At 43.7% G+C, this 14,609-nt stretch overlaps 1 protein-coding gene across 2 annotated transcripts; it reads left to right on the top strand.

Moving 5' to 3' along the window:
• Positions 1-381: 381 nt before the first annotated feature.
• On the top strand, positions 382-14,108 carry zmp:0000000529 (WD repeat-containing protein 20). 2 transcript variants are annotated; one of them, XM_044202841.1, is made up of 5 exons: positions 382-1,317; positions 5,147-5,329; positions 6,142-7,551; positions 7,988-8,005; positions 8,346-14,108. In XM_044202841.1, the coding sequence occupies exons 1-5, from the start codon at positions 910-912 to the stop codon at positions 8,391-8,393; spliced, it is 2,067 nt and encodes a 688-aa protein (XP_044058776.1). In that variant the 5' UTR covers positions 382-909; the 3' UTR covers positions 8,394-14,108. The 2 variants fall into 2 exon arrangements, with proteins under 2 accessions (XP_044058776.1, XP_044058778.1); XM_044202843.1 differs by lacking the exon at positions 7,988-8,005 and having other exon boundaries at positions 387-1,317.
• The last annotated feature ends 501 nt before the right edge of the window (positions 14,109-14,609 follow it).

The raw sequence follows: 14,609 nt of genomic DNA, 5'->3' as shown, positions 1-14,609 counted from the left end.
CTATAAAGGAGATGATGTATAATATTTCAACTTACTCCTTCTGCATACAAATATAGGGGCATGAGGTCGTTGGGAAACAACACATTTGAATTTATAGCAAACGCACAGGCCAACAGCCAATAATATCTGCATCTAACTAATCAACCACTGCAGTCCGCTGTAGATTGTGCATTACAAATCCTTAATTTGAAGTAATTTATTCGGGAAAAGCAATTTTCTTTTTAATATTCAGCAGTTTAATATGAACACGGCGGTGTCAGATTTCTGCAATTCAAATGAGGCTGTCTCTGGTGGCACTAATCTCTCTCCATAAAAAGACGCCTGAGCAATTCTATGTTGCATTTTAAAGAGGTGCCAGCAAAAACTTTGTGCCCGGAAAGAAATTTTATAGTTGTCATATATTATGGTGTTGTTTATTCATGAGGGCGGGACTAGAAAGTAGCACACCTGATTCTTCACCATATCTTTGAGGTGGTCCTGTTGGGTGTCAGTGGGAGGTTAAATGAGGGGTAAATGAAGCAGGCTGCCCAGGGCCGGATGCCCCCTCTTTACTGGCCGGCACATTAGAGGGAGTGCGCAGTGCCAGGCCGGGCCAGCAGCACTAGTAGACGCATCATCACGTACTTTACGCACACTGGGTGAACGGAGGCAGAGACCCGGTCGAGGATGATGCTTACACCGGCTCAGGAGGGCTTTCTCTCGGGCTTTATTTATCAGGTAGCAGTGGTTTGGTCGCCGGTACTGGTTTAAAATGCACCGGAGCAGACCGGGTGTGCGTGTCGGCGTAGCTGAGCTCGGCTGCTGCCGCTCGCCTTCGCCTCTCCCATTTCTATTCTAGTACTTTTTATTGTAGCTTTATTATTTCCAGGTCAAAATATCAGTTTCCTGTGCGGCTTGTTTGTACTAAAAATGGCCGGAGATGGCGGCGCTCTGAAGGATATCAATGAGATTAAATCCCAGTTCCGGACCAGAGAGGGCTTCTACAAGCTGCTCACCCTCTCGGACTCGCAGCAGCGGGGCGGGCTGCCGCGGGGTCCGTCCGCCGGAGCCACGCTGGGCCCAGGGGCTGGACCCGGTCCGATACCCGGCGGAGGGGTCGGGCTGCTGCAGGGGCCCGGGGCTGCCGCCGCTGCCGCCGCCGCCGCCGCCTCCTCCTCTTCCAATGCCGCAGCCAACTCCTCTCCGGCGGGCTTCCTGCCGCCGGTCCGGGTCTCTATGGTCAAGCTGCAGCCCGAAGACCCGAGCGAGGAGTCGGAGCGGGTGTGCTTCAACATCGGCAGGGAGCTGTATTTTTACACGTACACCAACATCAAGAAGGTGAGCCTGCTCTTCCCTCCGCTCTTGGCCGGAATGACAGATCGGATGGTCAGGCTTAGCTTAGTATGCTAGCATGCACTGCTAATTTGATGTTGTTAGCTCGTATTTCATCATCTTTTTAAACCGAGCCTCTTTGGCTGCACAGAGCTGGCGAACATGCACACATTACATTTCTATTTATTATGCAATGCAAATGGGGAGGGGGGCTGATAATGTGGCTGAATAGAGAGTGAATGGTGCATCATGCAGACGGATGCACAGTGTCAGTGGACGCTACAGGAGGGCAACAGTGTTACTATGCGAGCAGGAAACAGCCGGGGAGGCTGTGACAGCTCTCCATTCACGGCACTTTTTACTTGAAACCATGTGAACTAAAAGCTGTTTCTTCTCTCTACTTCATTTTGAATGTTAATATGAATCCCTGTTAGTTTGGAGCTGTAAAGAGCAGAGGGACATTGCAAGGTGAATCAGTTTACAAAGACAAGATACTGTTGAGATACTCAGGCTGCATCACAGGCTGTGCTGTCCCCCTGTCCCCTCATGGAGCAGATGATATATTGATATTAAAATTCAGTGTGAAAATCATATGACAGTAGGCTACTATTACCAGTGTTTTTAATCTATTCAGTTACAAAAAATGTTTTTTATCAAAGGTCCACATGACAGAAATCTGACATTTTGAGTCAGATGTTTTTCTTGACCAAACACTTGCCTGAAGGAAGGAGTAGTATCTGCGTTTGTCCTGCAGTTTCTCCTTACAGAGCTTGTTTTTAGCATTGCCAGCATTCACCAAGGACTTTTTAGAGCGGTGAAATTGCTCGCAGCTAGCTGCACCACTTGCTTCTTAATGAGGAATGCTAATAACCCATTTAGGAGAAACTGGAGGACAAACATAAAAAGCTTCTCCTCCTCTAACCTGACACAGATCAATGAGGGAAAATGTTGGAACGGACTACATTTTAAAATGTCAAGGCTTCTCTGTCGCTGCACACCGTCAGTCACACCTTTTTAGATTCACAATTTTCTCTTTTCTGGGTCATAATGAAATTACTCCACAAGTACAAGAAATGTAGTTAATTTGCCAGGAAGTTGTGTCTTCATGACAGATATGTGTAGATGGCTAATTTGGCTTATGCAGTTCTCGTTGACTCACATGGTTTCTGCAGGAAATCACATGCAAACACATTCACATGCACACACGTGACTGTGTAGGACGTACAACAGACTGAAGATATATATCACCATCAGTATACTGTATATTCAGCATTTAGTCAGTATGTGCCTTCAGGCAGCATAACATTTAGTAAATTATACTCCACATCCTCAAAATTCAGGGGCTCACAATCTTCTTTAAGTCAAGGCACCTCGAGAGTAGATTTTAAAGTTTGTACTCCGTTTTCCCTGCTGTGAGTGATTTAACTGATATCAGAGGTGAAGTTCATCTTCCGGCATATTTACCGATCTCATTCTTCCTCTTCTGATGCTCACTCTGATACCTAAACCCAAAGGTATGTGCGGATACAAAGTACAGATCGCATGCCTGGCTGGCATGTAGTGATATATACGGCATTATTATGTACCAGGGCTTTCTGTGGTGCTCAGAATTCGGTCTGCGGCCCGCTGGGACTGATGGTGGGAACACTGAATTTTACAATGACACTCTGAAAGCTGTATTTAATGTGGATTGATCTCATCTGGTCGATACCCAATCTGCTTAATAAGGTCAGCATTGGTGCCAATACCGATCTGGTGCATCTTTAATAATAAGTTTTAATGTGCACTGCCCTTAGTGCGAAGTTATTTTTTGATGAAGTATTACAAATTACTTTTTTTATTGTTCCTACTTTGTCTAAACTTCCCAGTAAGCATTTATTTATTGATTTTTCTTTATTGATGCCTACTGTAGTTGTCCTGAATTAGTTTGAAAATGTTTTTTAGACATCTATGTTACATATAACTGTTGTCGTGTCTTTCGATGTGAAGCACGTCCTAACTACATAACGTTCACTTCCCCAGTGCAGTCTGCTTTTAGGTCTACACATCTTTTGACCTGCAAATCACTAATCAGTGCTTACTTGCTTGCCTCATCTGCTTCTACTTCAGTCAGCGACTTCCTACATTTCCCAGAATGCTTTCCTCACACAAAATGTCACTGAAAAAAATCATAAATGAAGAGAGTAACGCCTGCCCACTGACTCCAAACCACAAACTTATTTAAAGAATATGTTACCGTTTCTCTTAAATCAATACTCCAATGCCCATGTGTACATTGAAACAGTTTTAGCTTGCTGTAATCATTCCCACTGTTCATACTGGTCGTCCAGAGATCCCTTCCTAACGTGCCTCTAATGGAAAAGATGGGGGACAAAATCCACAGTCCACTTCCTGTGCAAAAAATGTATTCCAGGTTTATCTGAAGCTAATGAAATTGCCTCACTTTGTTTTCATAGACAGTGTTTCTGTGCTAAACTGCGACAGACGAGGGCTAGTAACGTAAAGAGGGCATTTTATACTAAAGAGAGTAACTTTGAAAGATACCCATTTGATTTGGCTAACAGACTGCTGAAACCCCATATTATTATTATTATTATTATTATCATCATTATTATTATTATTAATCAGGGCGGCTGTGGCTGAGGAGGTAGAGTAGGTCGTCCATTAAGATACTGAACCCCAAACTGCTCCCAGTGAGCAGGCCAGCGCCTTGCATGGCAGCTCCGCCACCATCGGGGTGTGTGTGTGTGTGTGTGTGTGTGTGTGTGTGTGTGTGTGTGTGTGAATGGTGAATGAGAGGCAAAATTGTAAAGTGCTTTGTCTGTTAAGGTAGAAAAGTGCTATATAAATGCAGTCCATTTACCATTAGCTTCATATTAGCATGTATTTTTGCACACAGAACCAGGACTGTGGATATCATCCACCATCACTTTCATTTGCAGCACATTAGGAAGGGGTCTCTATTTCAGTGTGCATAAGGGCACCTAACTATTGTTTGAAGACGGACATGAAAAAAGGTGAACCTATCCTTTATATGGACAATATATCAATCTCAGTCATTGCAGTTTTTTGTCAGTAAATCATGTTTTACTGGGCATGATGAGTTTATTCATTTCATGGTTGATTGTCCCTCCCTTCCAGTACAGTGAGGCCGTGTATATTTAAATCTTGACAGCAAGGACTGCAGTGTAATCCAGAATGATTTAAGCAAACCCTCAGAGATCAGGTGTGACCTTTCGGTGTTCTGTCGGTGGGTAGACCAATAATATGAGTTGCAGGAGTATTTCCAGTCTAGAAATACTCCTGCAGCCATGTTGCTTTCTGGTCTTTTGTGGCCACTGTTGGCTGAAAGAGACATCAGCATCTCTGAATCTTGTTTGATGGACTTCTCCCTGTATGATTGTTGAACGTCAGCGCAAACAGCAGTTCTAGAAAGAAACCCTCGCTCCTTCATTCTGACAGCAAAACCTGGTGTTGTTTACCATTGATCTTTCGGATACATGGGAAACGTTTTTTCTGTCTCTGCTGTAGCTGCCGTGGAAATATCTCACTGTGACTTTTTGTCATCAGTGTTTGATGATCATTTATCAAAATAAGAAAAACATATCACCAAATTATAAATGAGTCCAGAAATGTAAGATATATCAGATGTTCGTAATTGTGTTAAATAGTTTTAGTGTGGATTCTTGCTTTCAAACTAATCCTGCGGGACAAATGACGCCCCTTTTAAGGACCTCTGAACGTCCCCGAAACTCACTTTGTGAACCTTCACTCTTCTTGGCTGTTGTTTTGCTTGTTCATCCTGGTTCTCTCTCTCCGGTCTGTCTGTCTGCAGGCTGTAGACCTCAGTAAGCCGATAGACAAGAGAATCTACAAGGGGACTCAGCCGACGTGTCACGACTTCAACCAGTATTCTGCCACAGCAGAGAGTGTAGCTCTCATCGTGGGCTTCTCGGCCGGACAGGTCCAGTATCTCGACCCCATCAAGAAGGAAACGAGTAAACTCTTCAATGAGGAGGTATCATACATGTCTGCGTATATCCGCGCATCATTGTTTTCCTCTGTGTTGTGGAAAGTGGCCGGGGTTGCAGCTCCTGGTGTTGTTGGGATTAAAGCCAGCTACAATACATCAGAAGTCATTTGTCATTCTTGTATCGATTTTTTTTGCCCTAGTTTGGATGCTGTGATGTAGCCTAGACATTCAGACACCGTCTTCAGCTTTGTCCCTCTAACACGCTTTGTCGTTTTCACATTCATTTACTGCGTCTCCCGAACTGCCTCTTTTTGTTAATGGGATTCTCTTTAATGGGATTCCCAATTAAATTTAGGAGATCGGGGGTGTATGTGTGCATGTCTGCATGCAGACTTTGTGTTTGTGTGTCTCCTGAATCTGTTCACCTCCCTGGGATTTGCTTCTCTAAATCTTTTTCTTTCCTCACCTTCCACCCCCTAGTTTCCTCTCTCTGTTGGTTTCAGTCTCTCCTCACTGTCTCTGCTGTAGCCTACAGACCTTCTCTCTCTTCCCATGCTTCCTTTCTGCGTGTGATTCTCAGTTTGTATTTAGTGTTTTTAGATAACACATTTTGCTAACAATGAGGTGACTACACAGCGTCCACATAAAAGCACAATAAAATCTAAAATCAAGGTATCTGTAATATCCTTATTTTTACGCTCTCTTTTCTCGCCCATTCCTCCATTCTTTCCATCTCCCCTCCATCCGTCCTTCTTTCCTGTTTTTCTCAAAATCTCTCTCCTTCTCCTTCTCTCCTCTCTGTCCTCCTTGGCTCCACTTCCTCACCTTCCTCCGTCCACCTCCTTCCTGTTTTCCAGAGGTTGATAGACAAATCCAAGGTGACGTGTCTAAAATGGCTTCCAAAGTCGGAGAACCTGTTCCTGGCCTCCCATGCCAGCGGCCACCTCTACCTCTACAACGTGGACCACCCGTGTGGCACCACGGCCCCGCAGTACTCTCTCCTGCGGCAGGGCGAAGGCTTTGCTGTCTACGCCTGCAAAACCAAGACGCCACGCAACCCATTGTTACGATGGGCCGTGGGTGAGGGAGGCCTCAACGAGTTTGCTTTCTCCCCGGATGGCGTGCATGTGGCGTGCGTGGGCCAAGACGGCTGCCTGCGCGTCTTCCACTTTGACTCGATGGAGCTGCAGGGGGTGATGAAGAGCTACTTCGGCGGACTGCTGTGTGTGTCATGGAGCCCCGATGGGAAATATCTCGCCACAGGTGGAGAGGATGACCTGGTTACCGTCTGGTCATTTGCAGAAAGCCGTGTGGTTGCAAGAGGTCACGGCCACAAGTCCTGGGTCAATGTGGTGGCATTTGACCCCTTCACAACTTCCCTGGAAGATGAGGAGCCTATGGAGCTTAGCGGCAGCGAGGAGGATCTCCATCAGGGGGCACCAAATAACTCCCTGCACTTCGGCCGGGTCAGAACGAGCAGCACGTTGTCGCGTCTTTCTCGGCACAGCTCTAAAGGTGGGGGTTCCGCATCGGTCACGTACCGGTTTGGCTCGGTGGGGCAGGACACTCAGTTCTGTCTGTGGGACTTGACGGATGACGTGTTATACCCACGTCTGCCGCTGTCCCGCGCTTTTACTAACACTTTTGGACCCTCGCTGTCCAACTCTGGCAGCGGCGTAGTCAACAGCACCTCAGGTGGGGGAGGAAGTGGAGGGGTTGAGGGGCACCATCACCCGCCTAACACTAACACCTGCACCTCCAACCCACCAACGCTCCCTTTACCGCTTCCTCGCTCCCTTTCTCGCTCCAACTCTCTGCCCCACCCTGCCGTGGCAAATGCCTCCAAGGGCCAGGGCACCTCGGAGGGGGGCACGGGAGGCGGAGGAGGTGGAGGGAGCAGCAGTGGAGGAAACAGCACCCCGTTCAGCATCGGCCGCTTTGCCACGCTGTCTCTCCAGGAGCGCAAGTCGGACAAGTCCGGTTGCAGCGGTGGGGTGGAGAAGGAGCACAAGAGGTACCACAGCCTTGGCAACATCAGCAAAAGCAACGATAAGATCAACGTGGCGCCGAGGAGCAACCGGCTGGACGCCGCCAAGGTCCTGGGCACCACGCTGTGCCCACGCATGCATGAGGTGCCACTGCTGGAGCCGCTGGTGTGCAAGAAGATTGCACATGAGAGGCTGACCGTCCTGGTGTTCATGGATGACTGCATCATCACAGCCTGCCAAGAGGGTCTCATCTGCACCTGGGCGCGGCCAGGGAAGGCGGTAAGTCTTCAGTGAACTCTTTCATTAGAAAAACGTTGCATTATGAAATACATCAATACTTTGACTACAACTAACAATTGTTTTCACTAATATCGTGTTGATTCTTTTTTTTCGATTAGTTGAGTTATCATTTAATCAGTTAAATGTCAGGAAATAGTGAAAAGAAGGTCCTCAGAGCTCAAGGTTTACCCAACAGTCCAAAATAATTTCACTTTACAATGATGTAACAGAGTCAAAGCAGCAAATTCTCACATTTTAGAAGCAAATGTTTAGAAACAAGATGAAGAGAACTAAAGCTGCTATGTGTCCAGTATTGTTTAATGTATAGTTGTAGGGTGAATGAAATGTTACACATTTTATTTTTCCTAAAATTATTTTTACATTGCAGAATTCTCATATTTAGAGATAAGTGAACTTTTTTTTTTACTTATTTCAGGACATTCATTATGAAATGGTAAGTAGCCATTAGCCTACGTTATGTTGTTTTGTTTTGTCAGTAAAACTATGAACTTTGGCAAGTTCAGTGATATTCTGCAAAAAGGTTTTTTGTTTTTTTTTTCCTCTCAGATCAGTAATCAGTTTGTTTTGAGCAGATTTTTCACCTGGTGGATATTTCAGACCTCTTCAAAAGCTAAAGAAATGACTCAACAGTTGGAGATGATTTCACCTCTCTTCTCCTGAGCAACAATGTTTTTTTTTTATCTTCCTGCACTTAAAAGTGGATTATAGATTTTCTTGGTCTGATTGTCCCTAGTGTCTAACTTTCCTTTATGTTTTTTTTCCTCTCTGTTCAGAACTTGACAGCACAGAACGGGAACTCTCCGAGCGGCACAGTGGTATAGCTGGAGGAGAAGCTTTGCACTCATCCCTCCCTCCATCTCCTCCCTCGTTCTTTGTTGTCTCCCTTGTCTCCCTCTCCACCAATCCTCAAACATGTTAAATTAGGGGCCAACAACCAGAGACCGTACCCTACCTACCACTGCAGTATTATACCCTCAGTATAACCCTCTGTACTTGCCATGACCCAGACCCTGTTCCCTACTGATTTTACTCTCACGGCGGCCAGTTTGGTGGGAAACACTTGCTGAATCATTGGTACATGCAGTATGAAACTAACATTACTTCAACAGACTTATGAAGTCTTCACATAGACTTACAGTTACAAAGTTGGCTGGCAATCTTGGAAACTACTACTAATGCTTGAATATAGCAAAGATGCTAGCTAGCATATCAGCTAGTTAGCCTTGAGCTCTGCTTAGACGCGGCTCTGGTAGCTAGCTACAGTGGACCATATACACTACATGGCCAAACGTATGTGGACGCCCCTTTGTTCTGGGGCTGTTTTTCATAGTTTGGGTGCGGCCCCTTAGTTCCAGTGAAGAGAGGTCTTAATACTACGGCATCCAATGATATTTTAGACAACAGTGTTCTTCCAGCTTGGCAGTTTGGAGAAGCCTTTTCCGTTTCAACAAGACAATGGTTTTCCCAGGTTCCAGCATCTGGTAGAAAGCCTTTCCAGAAGAGTGGAGGACAGTCTATGGTTTTGGAATAACGTGTTCAACAATCACATATAGGTGTAATGTTCAGGTGTCCATGTACCTTTGGCCATATAATGTATTTAAAACTTGAACCTTGATTCTTATCCTCCCTACAAAGGCAACAGCAGTAACTATTTTCAGTGTTTTGTTTTCAGAGTATTTCATGACTCAGTCGTTGTTCTCCTTAGCAAAATTTAGATCAACTGATTCTGCTATTCTTCAGTACTATTATTTTGTACAGCAAGTACAAAGATGAAGTGGGGTTCCCACCTCATGCCACTGTGGGAATAAAGTATATTGCCAGTGCTTCGGCCCTCTGCCTTCACTTCACCCCTGCGTGTTTCTCTGCAGAAAGACTGCATCAAACAAACAGAGATCGTTTATCCTCTCAGTCTGCAACCCTGAAGCAACAAGGAGTGAACAGCAGGCCAGGCTCAGTCTTCATTCGTCCTTCAGACCCTCCTTCATCCGATCCCTCCCATTTTCACTTCATGTAAAAGACACTGCAAAAGCCACGGCCATTGTATTTAAGTTATTTATTTTAGCACAAGACTGTGTAGTAATTTATAATGTAAATACTGAAAATATTCTGTAAATACAAAAAGGACAAACGTGTATGGAAACAATGACTTGACAGCAAGGAAACGAAGAAAAAACAGGAAAGATGAAGAATATTAATATATGAAGATCCTTCTATTGTACATAGCAACCACAGTTAAAAATTGAATGTCTGCTGTTTTAGGGAACTTGAAGATGTCAATGTGTTTTTATTTCGTGTGATAGAGTTTCTCCAGTTTGTCCCTGAAAGCAGGCTGGGTTTAATCCGTCGACGGAGGCATTTCGGGTCCAGTGTGACTTTTTAGAGAGACCGACCTGAGTCAAGCACAGAGAGCAATCAATCGGAGTGGCTGCTAGCTGTACATGTCAGCTGTCTGTCCGAGTTAATGGGTCCGAATAATACTAATTCTGCTGAACATCATGCGTGGACAAGCCACATCTTAATGAATAACGTGCTCACGAACAAACTCACACTCTTGCACATTCCGAAGGTAAAGCGGTTCACACACACGCCCCCACACAACACACACACAACCCCCTTATGGTGTAGCATCATATATACTGAGTCTTGGACTCCATTCCTGTTCCACCTGAATTGCCTCTTGCAAGAATTTGCACACACAATAAATCCACAGTCCATCCTGAGCTGCCACGAGTGACACGAGGGGTGGTGTTGTCTTGTTTGATCTGACCTCTGTGCAGAAACAGCTCATGTAACCGTTCACTCTATGTATTTGGTACAGAGGATTCAATAGGTGTACATCTTCAAAGGAAACGGCTCGATGTCGAGTTTTGGATTTATTCCCTTTGCGATTTTGATTCTGCTTATCGATTCCGGTGCTTAATGAATCTGTTCAGATTCCTGACATGCTGATTGAGCAAGAAAATATGTTGCAAGCAAAAACCACCTATATTTTTAGCAGATTTGGGCGGCCCTCCAAATGTCTGCCAAAAGGTATTTTCTGATTATTTTTGGTTAAAGGGTAAGATAAAGAAAAAAACTAAATATTCTCCTCTTGCCATGCCAAGTTGAATGTTTGCATGAACATTTGTTGGACGTGCAAAGATTAGCTGATAGCTGATGAGGCATTATAAATGTGACATTAAAAACTTTATTCTTATACCATGCTGCATGAAATGCTTTACCATATTAGACAGACTTCCCAGCCTGATGATCATTGTGTTTAATTGTGTTCATGTCAGCTGATATCTGTTTGGGAGGAGTTGTTATTTTGCTCTCGGCACAGAAGCTGCAGTAGCGGTTCGTCAGGAGCAGTTTCACGTCTTTACCAATTGTTAGCCATTCCAGCGGCGAGGGAAGGCAACGTCGGTCGGTTGGTCCACCGCTTTGGTCCAGACTGAAAACAATAACTATTGGATGGATTGCAGTGAAATTTTGTACAGACATGCATGGTTACCAGAGGATGAATTCTACTGACTATGGTGATCCCCTGACTTTGAATCTGGTGCCATCATCTGGTCAAAATTATAATTTGTCCAATACTATGGCTTCTGACCAAATATCTGTACGTGTGTAGTATGTTAGCATGCTAACACGCTAAACTAAGATGATGAACATGGTAAACTTTAAACATCAGCATGGTAGCATTGTCATTGTGAGCATGTTAGCATGCTGATGTTAGCATTCAGCTCAAAGCCCCGCTGTCTCATAGAGCTGCTAGCATGGCTGTAGACCCTTAGTCTCGTTTTTTTTTTCTGTAAATCTACTTATAACGACTTGTACAGCTGTGGTGATCTAATCCATGCTTGTCTCCACTTTCGTGGAAATGTTTCTGTCACAGCTTTCTGACTCCGCGTTCTAAATCCCACCTGCGACGCTCTGATTGACTCGGTTGTTATTCCAAACAGGGAAACAGAAGTCAATGATCACGCCACTACAGACTTCCTCCTGTATGAAATTAGTTTTATTCAGTGATTACATTTCACTGTATCTATACTGTCTTTTGTGACACTAAGACACATTTTTGAGCGCTCACTCCAGTCCGCCATGTTGTAGACATGATGCACGTGCTATGGTAGGTCCGGATGTGGTTTTCATGAATCGATAAGCGGAATTGAAAAAGCACGGTAACGAATAATTAATCAGTACTCAACCCTACGCCTCGCTGATAATCAACACACCTGCACGCCAAACCATTTCTGTCTGCTTCTAAAGCATCAGCCAGAGAGAAAGGGCTGCTGAGGTGTTTCTGAACAGGATCTGTCTGTTTTGTTTTTCTTTTAACATGCCTCTTATTTTGGGCCATAACAAACCACTGACTCCTGTCTTACATGAACGATGGCTGAGTGCCAGCTGAAAGCTTACAGTGCAGCAAGCCGGCAGTATTTTTTACCAGCCTTTGTGTTTTTTCTCTTTTTTGTGAGTTATAGAGTTACCTGTCTGACAATACGTCCTATAAATAGCACAGCGACTTCCAGGACTGCAGGAGCCAAGGTTATGCCCTTGGAGCAACACGGTTTCTCGCCGTGTGGTGGAGCCGGTGTGAGGGCATTGTCGAGGCTATTGTGGTATTATTGTTGGCTAAATGATTGCTTCGTTATGATGTATGAGATAAGAGGAAAAACGAAATCTGCTCTCTTCGGAGGTTAAAGGAATAATTCACCCTGATATGAAAATGATCTAAACCGTAGATCAACCTTCTCCTAAAATACTGATGTTAACACAGACAGATTTTTTTAAACTTTGAATTTCAGGTTGTGCATCTCACTCCCAAGTATTTCATAGTCAAAGCTTTTGGCACAGCTGTCTGACGGTTACCTTGTTATCTCACAGACCCTGTTCACACTTTAACATTAAAATACATTCTCATCAGTGGACACCACTAAATACAGGTGTGAACGCACCCCGAATTAACCCTCAGGCCACATTCACAGGTGGTCAGGGATGCATTTGTCCACACTTGTTGTATGCAAATGCAAAACTCAGTGTGCACTTTTGCATTTTAGGCTTCTTTCTAAGAGATGCATTTGGATGTGTGAACTTCCACTTAGAACTTAGAGGAGACTGAGGTGAACGACAGGTGCCAACTAACTGAGAAGACGAATACATAACTGAAATATTTTTAACGTGTAACTTGGTCCTGTACAAATTTTCTCAGGCGCTAGAAAAACAAAAGAGGTAAAAGAAGAATGATCCTGCTCCCGAACTGAAGGGCTAAAACAGAAGCAGATGTGAGGAGATGAGTCAGTATAAATCGCTGTGTCTTTGCTTGTATGTTTTGTATGTTGTACTTAAAAATTATTCACCAAACTTTTCAGAAAGAAATAGGAATCTCTGTTTTCCCACATACTGTGTTTTTAGTTTTTTGAGTACATCATCACCTCAAAACTGTCTCTCACTCACCTCACTATCTGACTTTTTTAAGCCTGTCAAACAAATGTTACTGTAGGTGCTGAAGGTGGTCAAAAGCAGCATCATTCAGCCAAAAAACCAAAGGGCAGATCTTCAAAGTCCACAAGCGTTAATATGATACACTGATTCTTGCTCTTAGTTAACTGATTATCTGGAGAATCCTTCTTCATTAAATACCATCCTGCAGTTCAAGAATTCATTTCCAAAACAACAAATTCTTACTTGAACACTCGCTATTTCAAACAAATGGCAGATTCAGTGAGTTTAAAGTGCTATCATTTTGTCATCCAAGGATTTACGTCACTTTCTGCGCTTTAAAAACTACAAGATTTTGTTTGACTTTTGTGCTTTTCTGTGAAAGAAGCACTCATTTAGCCAAATTTTCGGCACAAAGATGCATTTCTTCTTTGATGCCTCACCGTTGAGGCAGAGCCAACTGAGAAAGGCGAAGGTAAAGAACCGAGTAAATACTGGATACATGGAAGGGGATAGTATTAATTTGGCTGTAGAAGCATTAGGACTAAGACTAATAAGCACTTAGCTGAACAAAAGCTGTGTTCACAGGACCAGCTGGAGCTCCACCTGAGTAAATTCAATAACTCGCCTCTCACGTCTGCCGATTGTCCAGGCTGTCTGTGAGCAGAAAGTACAAAAACAATGAGACAGAAACCTGAGCCAACAAAGTTTAAAGAATAAGTTAGGATGCCACAGTACACGGAAAACTTACAGCTCAGACTACGTTTTCCTCTTAATGCCTCGTTCTGCACAGAAACAAACATTCAGCACCAAGGGAACAAATATCGTTTCACATATGTTGTCCAGTTTGTGATCATTTTTTATTTGAGCAAGACAAGTAAAGGCATTTTGTTTTAGGGTTGTTGTTTTTTCTTATTCTCTGTGTGTACGTGTAGAATATGCATTCTCTATTATCACCATACAATTAACACATGCACGGACTCACACACACACACAGCATCACACGCTTTCACACACTTAATGCCTGATCTGGTGGAAGTTATAACGGCAGAATGACGTCACTGTATCCAGTTTGTATATGGAGATCTGTTATTAAAACGTTAAACCTGAAACAATCGTGTGTGTGTGTGTGTGTGATATGTTTGGTTCATATTGGTCTTATTGGTTAATATACGTCATGATAACATTATACTGGTTGAATGTCAGTTAATATCCAATGTCAGTATGATGGAGGTTCCCCCCTGACCGCAGCCACAGATAAATAAGTTGTTAAACCTGAAGTTAATTTTTAACTCACCATCTTTGTTATGAGTTAATGCTTTGGAGGAAGCAATGTATTTGAGTCTTTAATGGAGAGTTTTGGTCTAAATACTGTTTCAGAGGCTTCTGCAGGGAAACACTGCTAGAAACTTATTGAATATTGGCACAAAACATGAACTAAACTTTGCTCACATATATGCTGCTCGTTTAAAAAGATGCATTAAAGGGCTGATATGATGGTTTTACATGTTTTAGCCCTTTAAAAACAAATCAGATAGCCTTTAAATTAGATCCAAACGTTTTGCACGTTTTGTTCCAGGGATGCATTGATTTCCATTGATGTAGTATAGAAA

The sequence above is a fragment of the Siniperca chuatsi genome, linkage group LG7 (genome assembly GCF_020085105.1).
Source record: "Siniperca chuatsi isolate FFG_IHB_CAS linkage group LG7, ASM2008510v1, whole genome shotgun sequence".
Classification (NCBI taxonomy): domain Eukaryota; kingdom Metazoa; phylum Chordata; class Actinopteri; order Centrarchiformes; family Sinipercidae; genus Siniperca; species Siniperca chuatsi.
Note: the sequence above shows the minus strand (reverse complement) of the source record. Positions and strands in the feature narration are given on the sequence as shown.

Coding starts and splice junctions, on each gene's coding strand:
- zmp:0000000529 (XM_044202841.1), top strand. CDS start 910: ATGGCCGGAGATGGCGGCGCTCTGAAGGATATCAATGAGATTAAATCC. Junction 1,318..5,146: donor CGTACACCAACATCAAGAAG/GTGAGCCTGCTC, acceptor GTCTGTCTGCAG/GCTGTAGACCTCAGTAAGCC. Junction 5,330..6,141: donor GTAAACTCTTCAATGAGGAG/GTATCATACATG, acceptor CCTGTTTTCCAG/AGGTTGATAGACAAATCCAA.